This window comes from Coloeus monedula (genome assembly GCF_965178545.1).
Source record: "Coloeus monedula genome assembly, chromosome: 13".
NCBI lineage: Eukaryota > Metazoa > Chordata > Aves > Passeriformes > Corvidae > Coloeus > Coloeus monedula.
The window spans coordinates 11,832,424-11,853,838 of record NC_138793.1 but is presented as its reverse complement, the minus strand read 5'-3'; the positions used below and the strand labels follow the sequence as shown (position 1 = coordinate 11,853,838).

The following is a 21,415-nucleotide window of genomic DNA, read 5'->3' as shown; positions in this document are numbered from 1 at the left end:
ATCACTGAAATGAGCAGGTGGGGTGGGAACTTGCAGCTGCTTTGCTGTCCAAGCTCACGTCCTGTGAAACTACACCCTTTGGTTGTGTTTTCATGATCCAACACGTTTGATGGTGATACCAGCTTAAGCTATTTCCGCCTCTGCATTGTGTGCTCGAGCTGCTGTTGTATGAAAATTTCAGTGGCACCTTTCACTTAGGCAGCTGCTGCTACCTGGCCCTCCCTTACCTGCATTCTGCCAGTACAAAAGTTTTTGGGGCTGCAAATTGAACTGGAGCAGAGCACTGTTCTGAATTCAAGCCAGTTCAGATTTAGAGTGTTCTGTCTGATGCACACATGGCAGATTGGGAAGTTTTCCTGAGGGCAGCCGTGGTACTAAGGTGTGGGTGAAAGGAGGGTAACATTTTAAGACAGGTAGGGCACTGAGCAGTTTATGTGAAATTATGGCCTTGGTTTGGCATCAGCAGTGAGTGGTGAGGATTTCCTGATAGACACAAGGGCCTTCAGGTTGTCAGGGCAGGTAAGTGAGAGGTTTCTGCTCCTACAGGAGGGCTGAGTGTCCTGTGTGCAGGTAGCCTTATATGAAGTTTTTACATCTATTAACATCCAATAACCACCTATTTTCATTGATAAAGTTAGATGAGCATTGGTTAAATTAGGTTGTATACTTAATATTGAAATATCATCAGTATTTACTGTGTGGAATTAAGGATCTGCTAATGCTTTCTGTAGCTGTAGGATATTACAGTGTGGATTTTTATTTTTTTTTTTAGCTATGGCTAACTCTTTTTTCAGAACCTTAGTTGTAATTCTGTTGTTGATGGTATAGGTAAACTATTTTTCCCTTTACAAATCCTCAGTGCTACCCAGCTCTGTAGCCCACTACATTGTTACTGAAACAATCAAATCTGTTCCCTCAAAAAACCCAGAAAAGACTTGATAGCATAAACAGTTCCTCTGTAATGTATATTTTTTTATATATATGTGTACAGAAATATACATATGTAGATCATGTGAATCCATTTGTTATTGGCAGCATTTATGTTCCATTAGGTTGTGTGGAAAAGTAGTGACCTTACCTTCTCCAAAGGCTGCAATACTTTTATCTGAACTCCTCAAGTATTCCCTTTAGGAAATAGGAAGGTTCCCTTGCTTTGTTCCTGTATTCAGGTACATTTGACTTCAGAATGAGCAGAGAATTGGATAAATGAATTTGTCTAAAGCTGCATATTCTTTTCCTTAGAGGCATAAAAATGTCCTAGCCTTGGCTAGCTGGGCTATCTTCTCTTAAAACCAGAAGTGCCAGTATACACGAGAAGTGAATAATTTGGCCCAGTGGTTTGAGGATGAGTAGACTTTTTTATGATAGCAGATGTTGCTACTTTTCCTGGTGAAGTTGAACAGTAACTTTAAATTACCATGTCTAGGATTAGCATATATGGACAAATAAACTTTACTATGTGACCTTCCAGAATAGCTTGAGGTGCCTGTCTTCACAGGGAGTGATGTTGTGCCATGTTTGAAAACTGTGTCATTAACACATTTGGATGTTTCCACAGCTATAATATTATGTCTGAATACTTGAATTTCTCTTGAAGTTGTTCTTGCAGGTTTTTTTAAAGTCGTTGAAAGACAGCAAAACAGCAGGTAGAAGCATTTTAATACAATGATTGTTGGATTGCATGATCCTCAGAGACTTTGAACTTCTTTCCTCTAACTTGCTCTAAGTAGCTACTGAAAAAAATCACTGGAAATGTGTTAATGAATTATTGTCAGGGTTTTTAAAAGTGGTTGAGGAGTAAATGAAGCATAAAGGATTTTAGTGTGTAGATGTAGCATTTAGCGACATGGTTTAGTGGTCAACTTGGCACTGTTAAGTTAATGGTAAGAATCAATGATCTTGAAGAGCTTTTCCAACCTAAATTATTCTATTATTTGTATTCTGCTATTTTGACAGTAATTATATGTGCAGTGCTTCTATCTATTCTTGCTGTTAACATGGAAGCAGCTTAGAAAACTTTTTCGTGGATATTCTGCGTTGTCTGCAAACCTGTGCTGTTTCTCTCTTCCTCTGGTAGCATTTTGAAAGGGTTGCACACTTCCTCAATCTGTATGTTGCTTTACTTGATTTTTTCCCCCTCTTTTTCATAAACCAATGCCCTTAAGTTATATATAAGTTTTTGGGTAGCTGAGTGCTGCCAAATGAGGGCAATGTCTCTGTCAATGTGTTGCAGCACTTCCCTGCTGAGCAGTTGAGTTTCAGACTGATGTATAGATGCTAGAATTGATACTGTGAGCAAAGCAGTGTTGTGGCCAAAACTAAAAATGGTGCTTGAAGATTAATTTTTAGCAACGTAATATCAGTCCTGTCTTATTTTATAATTTCTATGATTACAACTGGAAATTTTATGTCTCTTTATTAGAAACAGAAACAGTAATTCTCCCTCATGTTCATGTCTGCCATCTCCTATGCTCTGGAAAAGCTTTTTTCTTCATAATAGCTGCTGCTGTGCAAAAACCTGCAGAGACACAATGTTTTCCTGCATGATCCATTTCTGTTAGCTACAGTCTTATTCCAATAAAAGAGGGGAAATATTGATACTCTGAAAGACAACTTGAGACGTGCCCTAAGAGAGTTCTGAGTCAGAAGTCATGTTTGTTTTACAAACCATGTTTCATTGCTTTGCTCTGATAATCTGTGGTGATGTTCTTTAAACTGTTCACATCTTGCTCCAGTGTACTTCTATACAGTAGCCTCTGTTCTTGCTTAGTTAATAAAAAGGTGCTTTCCTAATATGTGCCTCATTCATTAAATCCACATGCTGTGAAGGTAGATGTGAGTTATGGGATAAATATTACACAAAAGGTATTGGGAATTGAAATTCAAATGCTCACCCCTTTGATGAGTGACAAAACAAAACAACTAAAATCAGTTCTCCCACTTCCCCCAAACTTCCATTTAAAAATATTTTAGTTTCTCTTTCCTCCTGCTGCTTTCTTTGTAGAGCTGCAGTGGGCAGAGTTTGGCAAAAAGTACTGAGAAATGGATATTTTGTTAGCACTGAAATATTGGTTAGAAACTTAAGAAACAGTTGTACTCCTTTTTGCAAAAACTTGGCTCCTGTGATCATTTTGGACACCTGTTAGCTTAAAATGAAAGTTTCTGTCTGTTACTAGAGCTCTAGGACAATCTCTGAATTGTGTTATCATTCTTATGGAACTCAAATCAAAACTTAATTAGTGGGGTTTCCTTTCTCTGGCTCTTATTCTAGAGAAATGTAAGCATGTGCTTTAACATTGTAATGATCTGTGTCGACATTGGCAGTATGTGAAATTAATTCTGCTGTAACTTCTGTAAAGATGTTTACTTTCCTGATAAGTAAGTCTGTTGCAGTGAATTGCACTAAGAGGAAAGTAGAACTATAGTAATGCAGCTTGAAAAATAGAAGTGCAAAAAACCCCTGTGGGAGTTTTGCTGTGTAACTAGAACTTATTGTAGCTGAAAGTTAAGTTTCCTTTGCAGCTTAAGAAACACACAAGACAGTGTATAACACACCAAGACTCTTGAATCAAATACCATTGGATTGGAGGGGGGATCATGAGAAATACATAGCTGGAAATACATAGTTGTCACAAGAATATGACTGTGACAGAGTTTTGCAGTTTGCTTGATTGATAACTTGAGTGTCTCAGTGTTATTTCTTACAACAGAATTAAGCTTACACAGGATGGTCTTTAGCTTATTGTAAAACATGTGAAATGGCACCCTGTAAATATGAAGTGCAGAAGAAAACTGCTGTTCTTGTGCTATGCTTAAAGAAACAAAAGAAAATATAAATCAACAGCCTTTCTCTCTAAGTCTCAGATACTAAGATTTGACCACAAGAAGCTGTGACATGCTTCACATTCAGACAAACTTACATCAAGTCTTTTCAGTCACAAGGAACTTGCTTTGGAAACAGTAAGTTACCTAGAAGGGAGGACATAGTTCTGTAAGAGGAAGCAACATCTAAATAGTGTCACCATTAATGTCCTTGTTCTGTGTTGGGCAGGTCTGAATCCTTTGGAAGGCCAAGTGTAAATTTTGACCTTACTCAGTTTTGAACTGCTGAAATCGTATCCCTAATAATTTATTACTCTCATTTTTCCTTAGATGAGTTATAACCAATTCTTGATGCTTGCCCTAATCTGTGACTTGAAAGTTTGAGAGACTGAAGGCAAACTGATTTAGGGATCTAATTCCACTTGTCTTTTATGTATTTGTGAAACCATGTTTGTACAAGAAAGGGAACACTCCCCCATTTAGGAAGGAAAGCAGAGTCAATTTGAAAAGTTTGACTTTCTTTTGCTGATTTTTGTAAGGGTTTGATCAGGAATCACTTGGATTCTAATATAAGCAGCAATACTTCATAGATCTTAAGGCTGTATTCAGAAAAGTCCATGCCTATTATATTCTTACAGTATAAGTTTAATGGAGAGGCGGGAGTGTGAGAAAACCGTACAGGAAACTGGATTGTGGATGATAGGTGTCTCTTCATTCTTTTGATGTTGCCTCATCTTTTTACTTTCCCTGTGTATTACTACAGAAACAACTTGAGAAACAACTTACTAGCAAAAAATGCTTTAATTTTGCAGGCATTGGCTTTTCTCCTACAACTGGTTAAGCTTGCACTACAAACAATGAGGTAGTGTTGAGTAAATAGAGCAGTACCAAGCATTACAGTCAATAGAGCCAGTGCTAAAGATCACATTGCTAATGAAAGTTTGTCCTTGAAACAGAGGTGAGTGAGAGTGGGGGAGGTACAGAGCACTGAGAGGGCTTGTGCTTATATCAAGACTTTGGGAAATATTGCAGTCATAGCATTAATTAAAACTTAGCATTTGGAAAGTATGTTCAACCTTGTCTTTCAGGCAGTAATGACTTGCTCTGTGAGTTGAGCTGATAGCAAGCAGTGAGGAGTGTGAGGCACCATTGTAATCCTGCTTGAAATGTAGATAAAAGGTTGACAGAGCAGGGATTTTTTGGTATTAGTATTCAGACTTTTCTTTTTGCTTAAAGTCAGACTCATGAATAATCGGTGCTAACAAATAATAAAGTATTTTGCAAGATATGCATATTTTTGCATTATTTTGTTGGTTTTGATAGCTGTGGCCTCTTTCACACAGATTAATTTAAAATGAAAACATAGTTTATCTCAGTAAGTGTTTCTTTATTTAGCTGTTTCCTGACACATTATGTAGTAGTAAAGTAAGTCCACAAACTCTGAAATTCTTATGTTGCTGGACTGGGGTGCTTTATCTTACACAAGGCTGACTTCAAGTAGCTTATTTGTGGAGTACTCTGCATATTTCAACACTCTCTTATTAAAACAGGTTGTGCTTTTGAAGATAAAAGCCTGTGACCAGATTGCTGTGACATTCAGATGGCCTGAGCCATGCTCTTGCCTTTTATGCTTAATGCATTACCTGAATTAGATGCTGTAGATACCATAGCTGGAAAGCATGCAAATAATCTGGTGTTGCAAACTTCCATCTAAGAAATAATTAATCAAAAGTGGTCATAAAGTGCTCAAGTGGCATGGCTTGGACAGATCTTTGTCGTGGCAGAAGGTTAGATGTTCGCATTCTTTCCTAGGAAGAAATAAAGCATTTAGTTAGTTATTGTTTACTTTGTCGGACAAAGACCCAGTCCCAATTAAAATGAACCACAGAAAGAAATAATGTGGGAGTTTCATCTTTAAGACAGTTTATCACAGCCCTGAGTCACAATGGTCTGTTTTCTATGCTCCACAGACTCACTGGAGAGACAAACCATGACAATTGTTGCTCTGTTTCTGTATTTCACGTTCTACCTGTTGCTGAACAACACTAAACAGACCTATTTTAATGCAGAAAATTAGCTGTAGGCTGCTCTCACCATCTCAGTTTAAAGTTGCAAGTCCCTCTATTAATTCTGAAGGAGTATAATGAATTTTAAAGGAATTTTGCTCTTTTTTATTGCGTGGACGGATGCAATAAACTTGAAGAATACCTTCCATTTTTCTCCTTTGAAGTCTTGCAGTAATTATAAGAAGCATCTATAGGCCTTTCTGTCTTGAGAGACTTGTGGTGACCTGTGAGATGACAACAAGGAAGAGGACAAGGTGGTATTATTTCTGGTAACTTCAGCTTCCCAACAAATTAAAAAATAAAAGTGAATATCATAAACAAATTTAAAAATATAATTCTTTGTTTTTCAAGTACTACTTCTTTTGAAGATTTGTGATTGGAATTTCATGGCAGAATGCCAGGCATAGGTTAGTTGAGACTCTGTTGTCACCTTTGGCTCATGCCATGGGTGAAAAAGAATTAGTTTCTTTCTGTGAGAGAGGCAACAACAGGAGCTTGTCTATGTGAGCAGCTGGTGTGGAGGAAACTGCTTTAGAACAGCCAGAGAAGCAGCAGGATGTGCAGTACCTGGTCTAGACCTCTATTCAGGAAAGAAGGCAAAGTGACAGCAGATTAACAGGTAGAAGAAGCAGCATAATGTACTTGAGGAGAAGGCAGTCTACAGTGCTTGAAGCTCAGTGCCACATCCTGCCTCTCCTTGAGACTTAGTAGGGCAAACTTGCTCTTACACTTGCAAATGCCAAAGATGGATGGAAACTCTTAACTGGTTTTGAGTACTATGTACCCATCTCTCTTGAGTACATTTATGGTGGCCTTTGTGACTGATTACTTGTTCTGTTACTTAATGCAGTTTACAGGCCATCAAGAGGCATGAGGTGATACGTAACTTGATTGGTTATATAGAGCAAAATTAAATTCTCTGGCAAGCTGGAAATGAAACCCATGCTTTGCCCAGCCTAGTCTGCAGCCACTAAATAATCTCAGGCTTTAGTGTTCAGTAGAGCAAATAATTGCCTTCCTCCTAACAGGAGAAATCAACTGGCAATATTATTTTTGAACATTTGTGGTGAATAGACCTGGGCTGCCTTTGTCATCTCCTGCATGTTTGCCCTGCCAAGAAATAAAATCAAGGGGCAAATTTTTTTTCATGTTTATGTCTGAATGGTATCTAAACACAGTAACTTTTTCCCTATTTAGCTAGAAGGGGAAAAGAAGTTATTTGTAGCTTGTGGCTACACTGGGGCTTACACTTCTTTCTTTTTTTTCCATATAGCAATTTCTGTACAAGGTCACCATGTATCCATTATCAGCCATGTGGAATATCAGTTAACTGATGAACAAAGGCAAGGGCTTACTATAGGATTCTCTGTTTAAAAAGTTACCTAGCACAATAAAGGGTTATCATACTTGTAAATAGTGCTGAAATGCAGTCTGTGCACCTCCCAGTAGTATTGACATGCTTTAAATTCCTCCATTGCATGGATAAGGCTGACATTATCACCAGGGTTGGAAGAGTGAAGGAGCAGAAAACTGCCCATGGAGAGTATTGTAAATAAATGTGAAACCCTCATGGGTGTAGGAACTGAGGCACAAGGTCCAAGTGAAAATATTTCCATAGGTTGACATGTCATGATGTGGTGTGTGTGTGTGCAAGCTTTGTATACAAAAGCCATGGTTTGTCACTCCTGAGTTTTCTCATGCTGTATTAGACTTTAAGTCTTCAGACAGACTTCAATGTCCGAATGTTGGATGTTGTTTTTCAGAGGTGCTCCAATCTTGTTTTGTTTTAGTGGCAGACAGGTTCTGTTAATGAGATTTGGCTGCGTCTCAACTCTGATCTCCTTCACTTCCCCTTCCCCCCATCCCAGAAAACATGTCCTTTCCCAAACACCCCTCATGTACACAACATGGTGACATTGGAGTCCTGATCTTTAGTGGAGCTGCAGCATGGGCAAAACAGAGTCCAAAGATGTAAGAGTCACACAACAGCTGAGGCTGGAAGGCAACTATAGATGTTGTCCAGCCCAAGCCCTGAAAGCAGGGATACTTGAGCAGGCTGCCAAAGACCATGGCCACTTTGGGTCTTTAGTATCTTCAACAATGAAGAATCTGCAACTTCTCTCAGCAGCCTCTTTCATTGTTCAACTGCTGGAGATCTTCTTTCAGGAACCGCACCTGCAACTGTATAATTGGGTTTGGGTGTTCTCTGGAATAAACTGTAGAGGACTTAGCATAAAATCAGGCTTTGAGGTGACAACTGCAGTGCCTGTTGAAACAGAACTGGGAGTAGAAAATCTTCAGAGAAACCTTTTCGAAGATAATCCTTTGTTTTCCATGCTGCTGTAAGCTGAAAGAAGACTGATCATTGTTATATGCTCCATGCTACAAGCAAAAATGACTCACACCAAAGACCGAAAAGAGAGTCTAAAGCTCTAATGTTGTGAATTGCAGTAATGTCTAGTAAGTGATGATTTTTTTTTTTTTTTAATACAAGTTAGACTGGAAAACATCCATGGTTATAAACAGTATGGCTTTAGTCATAGGTTTGTGCAAAGGAGATGTAAGCAGTGCACATTTATGTGCCTCAGATAAAACTTTTTTCATCTCAGGGTACTTTACAGGTCTGTGGAGTCTTATTTTCACTTTCTCTAAGATGGTTTCATTTTAGTAATATGAGGGGTTTTTAAGCTCAAGGGAATATATCAGAATGTAGGGCCTAAGTGAGGCAAAATAACTTTTCTTCTAAGTTATTCCTGAAAGTTTTCTTTTTAATAATGACCAAAAGATACCATTCCTGAAAAAGTTCTAGTGTGGGGGGTTTTGTTTGTTTTGGTGGCTTTTGTTTTGTTTGCTTGGGTTTTTTTTTTACAAAACACTAATCTAGAATGCTAAACCTGTTCAAAGTCTTCCAACAGGCTTTAAGCCAAATCAAATATCATCTATCTCTCTGTCTCATGTCTCCAATTTTGACTGGACCAGGTATGAACTGTTCACCCACCCAAGTCTAAAGATGTCATGGAAGTAAAAATGAGCTGTTTATCTGGCAGAAAGTAGACCATGTATTCATCTGCAATCACCAGTTGTAAACTCTGGGCAATTTAGTAACATCCTGTTGATGCTACTGATTTGAAACCAGATCCTACACAGTGAAGACCATCTTTTGTGCAAAGAATATTGATAAATATAACTCATCTTTCTACTTGAAAATAGATTCACGTCTAGCTTAAGTGTGGACTACAAGCTAAGCTATTTTTGGGATTTTTATGTTTTACTTTAGCATGGCATTCCAGACCTGGTTAAACTGCAAGGATGCCTGTAATTCTGAAGCTCTGTGAATTATTTTGTCTTGTCTTAGCTATGATGGGTCAGTAGGGCCAAAAGAAGCAAAAAAGAGAAATTTTGTGCATGACTAAAGGAAAGGATCCTGTTTTAAAGACTCACTAGGAGCTGCTGGAAATCAGATGAGTAAGAGCTGAATTTTCTGTTACTTCTCACAGGTGATTTTATTAAAGAGACAATCCCCCAGAGTACCATGGTGGTTTAGAAATGGTTCCGTTTGACAGCATGGGTGCATTCTGTGACTGAATTATCTCAGTGTTTCATTACCATGCCAGGCACAGATACAGTGCAGATGCAGTGGCCTTTCTCAAGGATGAGAGCTATTTTTAGTAAGGGAAATGAGAATATCCAAATAGACAGATGTTTATTTTAGTGTTTCGTGCATCATAACTGTAGAAAAAGCTTAATGAAGAATCTTCTTGTTTCTCTGAGATCCACATCCTAGTTCAGGATATTTAAGGCAACACGAAGGGGGCTGTTATTTTAGTCCCTTGAGATTCATTTGCAAAAAACACAGCAGCTTGTGCTGGCTTTCATCCAGCTTTGCTGCTGGCAAAACATGTCTCTTCAGTCTCTTTGTACTCTCAGCTACATGACCAAAATCCTGTTTAGCCAGTTTTTCAAAGTGGTGTTCAAAGTCTGTCCATCCCTCTCACCACCTTTTCTCTAAGAACTGTTTTAGGTTTTGTGGAGGCAAATATACAGAGCAGCTTCTTTGATTCTTCTTCTCACTGTTCAGTTTTTAATCTCGGCATGGAATTATTGAACGTGCTCCTTTAAATATGGAATGACTCATCAGAGCTTTACTGGAGAGACTGAGCTGGTGGAATAAGCAATAAAGGTGGAGGGTGATGTTAATACTGGTTCTTGCAGTTGAAATGAGGGCTGGCTGCAGGATGCAAACAGGTAATTAACAGTGTGTGACTGCTGTGAAAGGAGCAGATGAACAGGGCAGACAGGGTGTGTGAGCTTGGTGGGGGAAGCGTTAAGGTGGGGTAGCACTGCCTGCTGAAGTGGGGGGCATTCTTGAAAGGCAGCATGAAGATGAATGACAGCAGGTAAATAGCTCAGATGGGCTTTTATTAGTGGAGTGAAGGAGATGGGGATGGAATTTATGAAATGACTGAGTTGTGGACAGGTTGTTCAACATGTGAGACAGAAAAACCTAATGTGAATCTGGTGCTGGTCTTAACTTGTCCTTAGCTTGCTACATTTGGGTGGATGCCTGTTCAAGGCTGTCTTTTGAAATGCTGCCTGAAATCTGTGGTGCAAGAAAGGAGGCTGAAGATGGCTTTTCCTCGGGAATGCTGACTTGCTTAACTGATGTGGCTTGTTATGCTGAACAATGTGGCTTTACAAACACATCTGCCCTGGTTGCTTTAACACGTTTGACACATGTGTGACGTGTATCTTTTGCCTGAAAGACTTGAGGGTCCAGTGTAATCTGTAGCAACAAGAGCTGGTCCACAGCTATGCTTTTCATGCTCAACCTTTGCAGAATTAGGGGACATCTCATGTGGATGAAAGAAGCTACTTCAGGCTAATCTCAAATATCTGTCATTCTTCTGGGGCTGTTTTGCCCTGTGCTCTGATCCTGGGTGAATCTTCCCATTCACGCTCTGCTACCCTCCTCCTCTCCTCAGTTAACCCATGCCATAGTTAAGCTGTTTTGGATAAGGAAGGATTGCTTATGTCTCCTGACTGTTCTTCCCACAGTCTTTTTGCCCTCTTCTGGAGCAGTACACCCCAAAGTTTCGAACAGGCTGTTTTTAAAAGAGAAGTTTCTAAATAAGCTCTCAACAAGGCCTGCCAACCTTGTGCCAATTTATCTAAGGCACTTTAATCTGCTGGCATCTGGTAAGAAAAACAGAGAATTGTTTTGACATGTTGATTGTTCCATTGGAAAGGAGTTTGCAATGTTGAATGTTATCACTGACATTTAATAATTATGCAGTGCAAATACTTAGACTTATTTTTACTTAGGTAAAAGTAAAAACAAATGCTGATCCTTTGGAATTCTTCAAACCTTAGTACACTTGGAATACTGGGCTTATCAGTGTCCTTATGCAATATTTTACTACTCTGGCATCTTCTCAGTACAGGCTTCTGAAAATATCTATGTTGTCTTTTCAGCTGTAAGTTGTGTGGGAAACACCACCTTGAAAAAAATGTAACTGTTTCAGTGCAGCAGTCTTGATTTTTACTAACTTGACTTACACCATTTGACCTGAGCATTTCCTCCCTTGTGCAAACGTTCTTCTCCTTTTGTTTTCTAACTTGATAAAGTCTTTTTGAACTACAGTTCTTAGGTTTTATATGTACAGCAGGAGGCTGCTTTCATTTGCTGCTTCCTTCAAATTGTGTGGGTTGGGTTTCTTCTTGTATCTGATCAAAATAGCTCCCTAACTGCACACTCTATATTGGCTCTTGAGCATCTTCAGAAGCACAGGGTACAAAGTTGAAGGTTTGGGGAGTGTTTTATTACTTTTCATCCATAAGACTCCGCTTCCTTTTGGCAAGAATCCCTGTGCACCCTCTGGAGGCTGATCCCTATCACCATTTCCAATCCCGTTTTACAAATATTTGCTCTTTACTGTGCCCATTAGTTAAAAAAGAAACTAATAAGTTACTGCATTTAGTAAGAAGGCAATTCTCCTCATGTGTGTTATTGTGGTGAGAATATTTGTTGTTGGTCTGTGACTGTGGCCATCCACAGAACTACTTTTCTGAAGTGGTTCCTCTGGAGTCCATTTTCTTCTTTTTCTGATGTTTACACATCAACTGAGGTATTTTGAGCACTCTCAGATCTCAATTTTCTGACTTTAAATCATCCTTGAATAATAACTTGCTTTAAAGCCTCAGCTTCTTCAAAACTTCACCTTGTGGTAGGAACACAACCTGTTTCCCTGGGAGGAAATGGGTTTTGTGAATCTGCAAGAGTTTGGCTTGGTTGATTTTTATTTAGTGAGTTAGTTATTTTGCCTATGTGTGGTGTATTTGTTCTTTTTGTGTGTTTTGGTAGTGTGTAGAGGATTGCACTATAAAGGTTTTTTGGTTTTGGGAGGATATTCACCCTTCTTATAGTTTCACATATGTTCTCTGTTATTAAATAACTTCACTTTATATTCTTATCTATATCTGTAAATATATCTGCAAATGAAGCAACTTAACACAAGGTGCTGAACTGAGTGCCCCTCCTTACCCAGTTCTGCCCCTCAGGTCCCTGTTTTTATGTGTAGTACCCACTACTACAGGGTTCTGAACTCAAAATGGTAGTGGGACTCTGGTCAGCCGCCCAAGCCTAGAAAAGGATCTGGATTGGTTTGAGCAGTTATTTTGAAATAAAGCTTGGGTAATCATGTCTCTGCTTCTTCTCAATCATGTTCAGTACATGATTTCTCCCTTGTGGAGCCTTACCTTTGGGCTGCAGGTGCTGCAACACTTGTTCATACTGTGAGTTCTGTGTAGCTGTGGGATCAGGTCATTAGGACATCATCTTTCCTAAGCAGAGACTGTTATGGTGTAAAGTGTCACACATATTATGATAAAACAAACCACCTCTCTTTTTTCCCCCTACACAGCTTAAAAGAAAGCACAAAGATATTGTGTGAGTCTCAAGTCAACTTGTAATTTGCTTTTGGGGGTGGTTGTTTTGGAGTCATAAACTGCTGCTGAGAGCAGTGGGTGGCTACTGCATCATGATTGTAATTATTGCTTTGTTTGTGAGGTGATGCTTTCCTGGGAGGGAGTAGCGTCAAGAGGGAAGCTTAGAATAATTATATTTGTCCCCTCGAAAGTTAACAAGCTACTGCTTACTTATATAATACTTGTAGGTACTATACATGTTAGTTGACTATTATGAGCTAGGAATTTAACACTAGTATAGAGAAATAAAAGGCTGGAAACTGTTATGTATGTAAGGCTGGAAAATAACAGTGAACAAGATAGCTGGAGCCCTTTCCTCTTGAGAATTAATCTGCTGGGGGTTACCTATCCTAGAGGTAACCTTGTTCAAAGGTGACTTGATTATAATTTCACTTTTGAAGGTATTAGATCACTATTTGTTTGGTATTTCTTAATATATTTTGAAACATTAGTAAATCCTGATGGGTAGCTTTTTTCTTATTGAAGTTAAATAAGTTATTAAGGAAATAACCAAAGTCTAAGGCACCATATGTGAAGAAAGGGTATTGCAAAACCAGTAATGGGATTGATCTTGAAAGTTCTTTCAAATATTTCATAACTTAAATTATAATTATTCCAGATTTTGTACATTACCAGTATAATACAGTCACCTTTCATATGAACTCATAATTCTGCCATATCTTCCAAATTAGTCTTTTTACTATATTCTGTATGTTCTTGTTTTCTATTCCACAAATGCATACAGTTTATTTGCCTACTTTTATAAGGAGCCCATGTCTGTTCTCCATCACGTTTTTTTCAAAAACTTGTTTAATTACTTTATCTCCTTAAAAAAAAAAAGATGCTGAAATAATGGTAAGTGCATGAAAGTATCTCTATCAGTCAGTACAATGAAATTTATCACTTTATTTTCCAGTTTAGTCAGCTGGTATCCAGTGATTTGAAAGTACTTGGAAGGAGCTCTTACACACTCTGCAGTGATGGCCAGTTACTCATTCGACAAGTTCTTCACCCAGAAACATCCAAGAAGGTACAAGATCAGAACTGGTGCAGAGGTGGAGCACTGGGAGGGGAGTGACACAATTCCATGTTGAACTAGAGCATTCCAAGACTATTGAAGATGATCCCCTCCCCACCTCAACCCTGAGTAGCAGAGTAGTTATTTTAGGGACTTACTCTTGAAAGTCAGCCACACTACTTGGACTCCAGATGAGCGTAAGGAAGAGGAAAATCAGGAAGAACAGGATAGAGATAGAAACAATAGAAGTACTTTGAATTCCATGTGTGAAGTGGAAACAGAGGTACAGATCAAACCTCAACAGAAGTGATGGAGAGCTATTGCTTTGCTTAGGCTTGTGTTAAACCAGTGTCCTGTGGAAGGTAAGCACACAGGCAGTGATGTGGCCTGGCAGTGGTTCCCCATTTGCATTTATTCAGTGGGAAACAGAGCTGCAGCTTATTGCTACTCCCACATGAAGCAGCAGTTTCTACTCCACGTTCGTGGAGGGTTTAGAGCAGCCTGTCATGCACAGGGAGGAGAACCTTGCCTTTGTGCAAGGTGGTGGCTCTTGAGTTTGCTGGTTTAGCAAGGTCTGCAGGAAACCCACAAGAATAAGAGCTGCTGACATGGAAGGAGCTGGCCAGTTGTAGGTTGCTTTTTTTTTGAAAGTTGCTGAAAGATATTTTATATTCTGTAACAATAGTTATTTAAAATTTGTCGTTACGGTTTGGTACAATTCTGCTTTTCAGTGTAGCTGCAAAAGAAAAAATAAGAGTGTCCAAAATGGGAATTAAACAGCAAAGCCTAGATATTTTAAATTTTTTTCCCCAGCCATCCTCTCCAGCTGTTTTGCATGGGTCTGACTCCCAGAGGCTATTTGACTTTGTTCATGTAGAGATCCAATTCTGTAGAATTATGGAATTTGAACTGTGTTACAAAGGAACCAAACTGTTCCGTCACAGACAAGCTGGTGACGTGCAGCTATGTGATTTTTGAGAGTGCCTCATTCAGGTCAAAAGTATTAACTGAAATTCGAAAGGATAATGTGTACAAAACAAACATTTTTGCCTTCCTTGTAGAACTTCCTGCTGTCAGACTGCTTCTATTCCTTTTACGATCTGCGCAAAGAATTTCACACTTGCTACCCTAGTTCAGCCGCCGTGAAAGATCAGACTATCAAGACCATGGCAGAATGTATCCTTTTGCTGCAGCTTTTACACAACAATCAGTTAAGCTTCCTGAAGTTTCATGTCTGTGATTGTTACAGAGTTTAGAAAAATAAAACAAGATGTGCATTTTAAAAACTCACAGGTGAAGTGAAAGGAATGTCTACTTGTGTGTGTCAGGGGAGTGGCTCTGCTTGTAATTTTTTTTCCCCAAATTGAATATAACTGATTTCTAAACCATATTTAATAAATTTGCCAAATAAAAGCATCATTTGCATTGGTACTTGATCTTAAAGGAAAAGCTGAGCTGTCAGTGGGGCTTTTCAGCACCAGCTGGCCTGCAAGTTCCCACTGTTTGCAGGTAATGAAGTGAGTTTAAAATAAAGCAAAAACAAAACCAAAACAGTACTCTACATCTAAATTCAAATTAAAAGGACTGTTGTGGCCCATCTGAATGGGATTAAAGTTGGGTTATGTTTAAAGTGATAGGAACTTACTCAGCTTTTTCTTTTTTGAACTATTAACACTGAAATTATGTAAGCTCTCAATAGTTTTCAAACTGTTGACTGTTAAAGTGAATCCAGTTTATGAACAGAGTACTGTGTCTAATAGTCACATGTCCCCACTAAGACCAGTACATTTGATTACTAGTTTTGTGTTAATATCATGAAAGCCTTATGACTTGTTTGCAAAGGATTGTGCAAGTCTGTTATTTTCTATAATCACCTGTTTAGATCTAGGCTTAGGGACAGATGAAGCGGAGGAGGACTTTGGCGTGTGGCAAGTGAAGACCATGGTGGCTGTCATTTTCAGCATGCTCTCAGAAGGTTGTAGTAAGCTAGTTATTTATACTGAATGCTGAAATCTTTCTTTTCTGAAAGAATTGGCAGTGGTACTGTCATTCTTAAGTAGTCTCTGACCCTGGTTATATTTAAACTTCCTGTTTTGTCACAGATCACGTATTTACTGAGCCTGAAACTGTGAAATACAAGTATGAAACAGGTCCTTGGTAAGTGCACTTGTCACGGTTGTTTACAAGCAAAGATGAGTCTTGTGTACAGCAAGGAAAGCTTGTGAATATTTCCCCATGGTCATTTGAAAGCAGGCTGGCTGCTGAGAACAGTACAGTGTACTCAGCAGTCACCCCAGTGCAGACACACTTTGGCTGGCACGCTGAATGCTGTACTTTAGTCCATCTCTTTAAAGTCACTGCAAGTTAAATGCTCTTTGTTCTCTTGCTTCTGTTTTGCGTGGCAGCGAGGCTGGCTTATCTTATTCAGGGTGAAGAAATATTTGTGAACTTTCCCTAAGTCAACAGGGCTGATAGCCAGTGCACCCTCTATAAGCTGAGCTGTGTGGTGCTTCCCAAAATGGTTTTACATACTGAATTGGGTGTTGGGTTAAGGAAGGAAGGAAGGAACAGGATGGCTCGTTCTTTACAAATACATTTCAGTCACCAGACAATGAAATATCTTAGGCATAAGTAACTTGTATTGTTTGGATTGCTAGATCTTTTAAATAAAATTAATCCAGTTCCTTATTACCTTACATCGAGGCAGTTTTCCAATTTTTTTGTTTAAGGAACTGCAATGTGGTGACAACATTGTGCATCTTCAATGTTGTAGATATAAATGAATTTTCCAAGTTATCTTCCCTTTCTTTGTTGAAAGGAATAATGGAGATAAAAGAGTCTCAAGAGAAAAAATGCTCCCAATTTACAATTCAATTAGTTGCAATCTGACATTTGGTAAAATATTGGAAAACCTAGATTAAAGGATTAAAGCTTTCTTTGGCTTTTTTTTTTCCCCCCTTCTTTCTGTGCAGTAGTAAATCCGAAACTGTGGACAGTGAGACAGTCATACGTGCCAGAGGTTTGCCATGGCAGTCTTCAGACCAGGATATCGCTCGATTTTTCAAAGGACTCAACATTGCCAAGTAAGATAAGGAGAATTTGCCTTGTGTTATCACTTTGCCTTTAATAGCAAGTTCCTTTAATATTTGTTTAACACACATCCCCCACACTCTCCACTGGAGTCCTTCAGTCTTTCCCTACTTGACCCCTTCCCACACTGTGGTCATGACAACTGAACAAGTTTACCAGCCTTAGGTGTGCAAGAAAGGTTTGAAATGTGTGAAGAAGAAAAAGAGACTTATCAATTGAAAACCAACATGCATTCATTTATTTATAGTATCTAAAGGGAGAAACTCCTATTGCATTAGTCAAAGCAGAGGCCAAGATATGAAAAAAACTTTAATTTTGTGCCAACTCTTTATTGTTCTTCTATACCTCCTAAACAGGCCAGATTTAGAAATTTCCAAGTACTGTTTGAAAGAAATTTTCATGACTTGTGTGTATACCTGTGTACAGATGTATGTGTGTATATATATATGAAAAGTGAGTTTATTTAGCATACCTGTCACTTAATTCCAGATCTCCAACACTGAGAAAATATAATTTTTTTATATGGAATGATGAGGAAATTCAAATGTGCCTGTCTGAGATAATAGGAAGGACAAATTTGCATCTTCATGGGAGTTGAGAAAGTGGTGAACAACATGAGATCCATGATCTCAATGAAGCAGATTTTAAAGTATAATTGTGTTACAACAAAAATGAAATAAACTGTGGATAGTAGCAATTTCTTTTTCAATCTGTAACCTTTGTGTTAAAGTCTGATTCCTTTACTATTCTTACACAGTTATTTATTAAATATATTAAAGTTTCAGACTAAGCTTACATTTGTTGTCTTTATCTTCCAGAGGTGGTGTGGCTCTGTGTCTGAATTCTCAAGGAAGAAGAAATGGGGAGGCTTTGGTTCGGTTTGTCAATTCTGAACAGAGAGACCTTGCCCTGGAAAGGCACAAGCATCATATGGGTAGCAGATACATTGAGGTAAAAAGTTGTGACTTGAAACAAATATTTGGAGAGAAACCCGAATATTTTAGTCTATGTTCTCATTTAAAAACCAAACTGCACTTCTGTTTTGCTCAAAGTACCAAAACACAATTCTCTTGTTTGTGAAAGAGTGTGGTTTAAAGTTGAACATCGTGATTTTCATGTGGGTTTTTTTGTTCTTTCTTTTGAAGGTTTACAAAGCAACTGGAGAAGAATTCTTAAAAATTGCAGGAGGTAAGTGATGCTGGAGTTCAGTGTGATTACTTAAGTTCATAGGAATGTTGTTCTAGTTCTTTTTTTTTTTTTGTTAGTTGACTGAGGATGCAAATGGATAACAAAGTAGCTTTTCCTGTTTTGCCTTCCAAGAGTATTTGACCCTGTCAAGTTCTGTTTTCACGTGGTTGAAACTGAGATGTGAGCATTTGAGCTGTGATGTTCATAAACAGGTCTCGGGAGGAAGACCAACCTTTGCAGTGGAAGCATCTGTATATCTTGTATCAATTCACAGTAATCTCATCTTTGTTCCAATTTCATTAAAATATGAAACACTTGCAGAGTAAGAGATTTTCCCCTCAAAAGATATTGCTGAAAGTTAATAGTGTCTTAGGTCTTCTCTGGGTTTGTTGCTGGCTACTCACCTCCTGTGTTCTTCCTTAATGCTTCGCTGCTGCTGCATCCTCTGGAATCGAGTGCCCAGCACTGCCCGTATGTTCCTGGCTGACCATGTGCTGTTATCTTTCTACCAGGCACCTCCAATGAAGTGGCCCAGTTCTTATCCAAGGAGAATCAAGTTATCATCCGGATGAGAGGCCTTCCATTCACTGCTACTCAGGAAGATGTCTTGGGGTTCCTGGGGCCAGAGTGCCCAGTCACAGGAGGGAAAGAGGGACTTCTCTTTGTCAAGTACCCAGATGGCAGGCCCACAGGAGATGCATTTGTGTTATTTTCCTGTGAAGAATATGCACAGAATGCACTTAAAAAACACAAAGAAATACTTGGAAAACGTTACATTGAACTCTTCAGGAGCACAGCAGCAGAGGTCCAACAGGTTGTAACTATTGGTTGTGAGACTCAAAACTTAACAGTTAAAACATTTCTTCTAACACTTGCACACAAATATGTTGTAGGCAATCATGAACATTTGTTATATGAAAATTGTCAAGAAAGGCAAATACATGTTTCCTAATGGGCATGGAAAATAGTGCAGCACTGGTTTTGCTCGTTTTGTTAGTTTGGATGGTTGCTTGTTTTGGGTTTTTTTAAGCTGCCACTGCTTGGGTTTGGTTTTTTTTTTACTATGCCCTAGACCATGAAGTAAAAATCATTGCATAATTTTCTTCTCCATAGAGGTTGACTGAAATCACAAAAATAATTCTAAAAACATAGTTGATTGATAGTATTGTAGTAATGCTTCTTAAAAATCTGCACTATTGTCTTTAAATTCTGGTCTCAATGTACAGAATTTCTAATATTAAATCCAAACCTGAGTGCATAAAATGAGCGATTTCTACAATGCTTTCTTGGAAACTAAGAATTAAGAGGATGTATCTGATTTTTTGGTGAAAGGAAGTGATTTTTTTTTTTTCCTGAGGTAATATATTTCACTTTTTCCCTATCCTTCACTAGTTCCTATCATTACCTTCTTAAATGGATAAAACCATTTTATTTTGTCACCAGCAGCTTGTCCCTATGAAAAACATCACATAATGGTTTTTTTTTTCCTGACACAGAATATAAGTGGCTCCAAAGGGAACCACTATTAGATTTGGTCTAGTCTTTGCATAACCACTGGCTATAAAAATGTAATACAGTTCTGTTTCAACCTATGTGGCAGGGAAGTCTCTCTGTAGAAGGGATTGGGCAAGGGAATGAATATCCACACTTCTAGACCCATTGCTACTGCTGTGATATGGGTATTACAACAGCCAAGAATCTGATCTGTGTTTTGTGAAGATTGGGAAATGGCATTTCCCCCTCCCACACAGCTTCCCTCCTGAGAGAGAATGAAGCAAAATCCTCTGAGGAACAAAATCACTCTGTCACAGCGACCAAGTCTCTGCTTCCACTTTTTGTAGGGAGACCTGGATATAACTTATATTCTATCAATATGTCATTACTTCTTTCACTATGACAGCTGTCTAGGCTGACACCTGAACTTTTTTGCTGCTTAGGCAAGAGATTATTTCTTAGGAAATTACAAGCTACTTCTTTGAGTAATTGCAAGAAGTAAAGCCAGCTCTCATCTACTTAGTGTTAGTACAAAGTAATTGCAATATTCTCCACACAAATGAGAGAGATTTCTGGCCTGAAATGTGCTACAAGGAGATTCTTGAAACAAACTCCCTAAGCTTTGTAACCTGTTTTTTGATACCTCTTTCAGTAGAATGTGTTTATTTGTGATAATGATCAGTAAAAATGTTTTTCAGCAGTAAGCCCCAACATGTGTCATATGTTCCCTTTGCCATTTGGAAATGAGTCAAGAGAAAATGTGAGATCAAAGTCTCTTATATTCTTATCTTTATTTTTTCCTCATAAACTCTGTACTTGGAGATGAGCACTGGGGTTAAACAAATAAGCACACTCACTTAACGAATCAGGTTTTAGAATAAATTAGAATTAGTGCTTTTACTTTCCAGCTATTTCAGGTCTCGGTTCTTTTAAAATGACTGTTTTTAATTTTCCCTGGTTTAACTAAGAACTGTATGTGGCAATACTGGTTTATGAGCACAGATGTGATTTCAGATGTTCCTTTTTGGGATACTATAAACTGTAATTGGATTTTAACTTTTTTTATATTGACATTAGAAAAGTATATTATTAGGGTCTAACACATTGAATTTGTTAGCCTTTCCCTCTCCCCTTCTGAGTTTGAAACTTTCATATGCCCAACAGGAAACTAACTGCAGTAATTTGGTGTAAGAAGGGGTGTTTTTCTCTGTTGGAAATAGTATTGTGACAATTGCTCTGTATTCAGACAGATGATTGTAAATGTCCATTTCTGTGGGTTTTTTGCCAACAGGTACTTAATCGATACATGTCAACACCTCTTATTCCAACTCTTCCAACTCCCATCATTCCAGTCATACCCCCACCATACACCATTGCCACGGGCAGCATCCGTGACTGTGTCCGGCTCAGAGGTCTTCCTTACACTGCTGGCATTGATGACATCTTGGAATTTATGGGAGATGCTACAGGTGATATCAAGCCCCATGGAGTTCACATGGTCCTTAATCAGCAGGTAACAGCATTTTGCATGGGAGGAGTAACTTTGCAGTGACTGAACAGGTTAGAAGTCAGGGCAGCTTACCTGATCTTGGCTGTGCTTTAGTCTTCTCTAACCTTGGGAAAATACAATGTTCTCTTTGTCTGTCTTTGCCTCTTTTCTCTTGCCATTTTACATGCGATCTTGCTTTTCTCTCTCTGTATGTATGCATCAGCCTGGGGATGATGAAGCTTGTTCTCTGAATGATAACCTTAT

The 21,415-nt window shown here is 38.6% G+C and overlaps 1 protein-coding gene across 1 annotated transcript in view; it reads left to right on the top strand.

Annotated features, from left to right (window-relative positions):
• The window catches only part of ESRP2 (epithelial splicing regulatory protein 2), a 58,462-nt gene that overhangs the window by 22,811 nt on the left and 14,236 nt on the right, over positions 1-21,415 (top strand). The window contains exons 10-18 of the mRNA XM_082289843.1: positions 13,789-13,902; positions 14,952-15,066; positions 15,773-15,871; positions 15,993-16,047; positions 16,863-16,973; positions 17,799-17,931; positions 18,126-18,168; positions 18,681-18,982; positions 20,954-21,175. Coding sequence (XP_082145969.1) covers positions 13,789-13,902; positions 14,952-15,066; positions 15,773-15,871; positions 15,993-16,047; positions 16,863-16,973; positions 17,799-17,931; positions 18,126-18,168; positions 18,681-18,982; positions 20,954-21,175 — 1,194 coding nt within the window. The remainder of the gene's footprint in view (positions 1-13,788; positions 13,903-14,951; positions 15,067-15,772; positions 15,872-15,992; positions 16,048-16,862; positions 16,974-17,798; positions 17,932-18,125; positions 18,169-18,680; positions 18,983-20,953; positions 21,176-21,415) is intronic.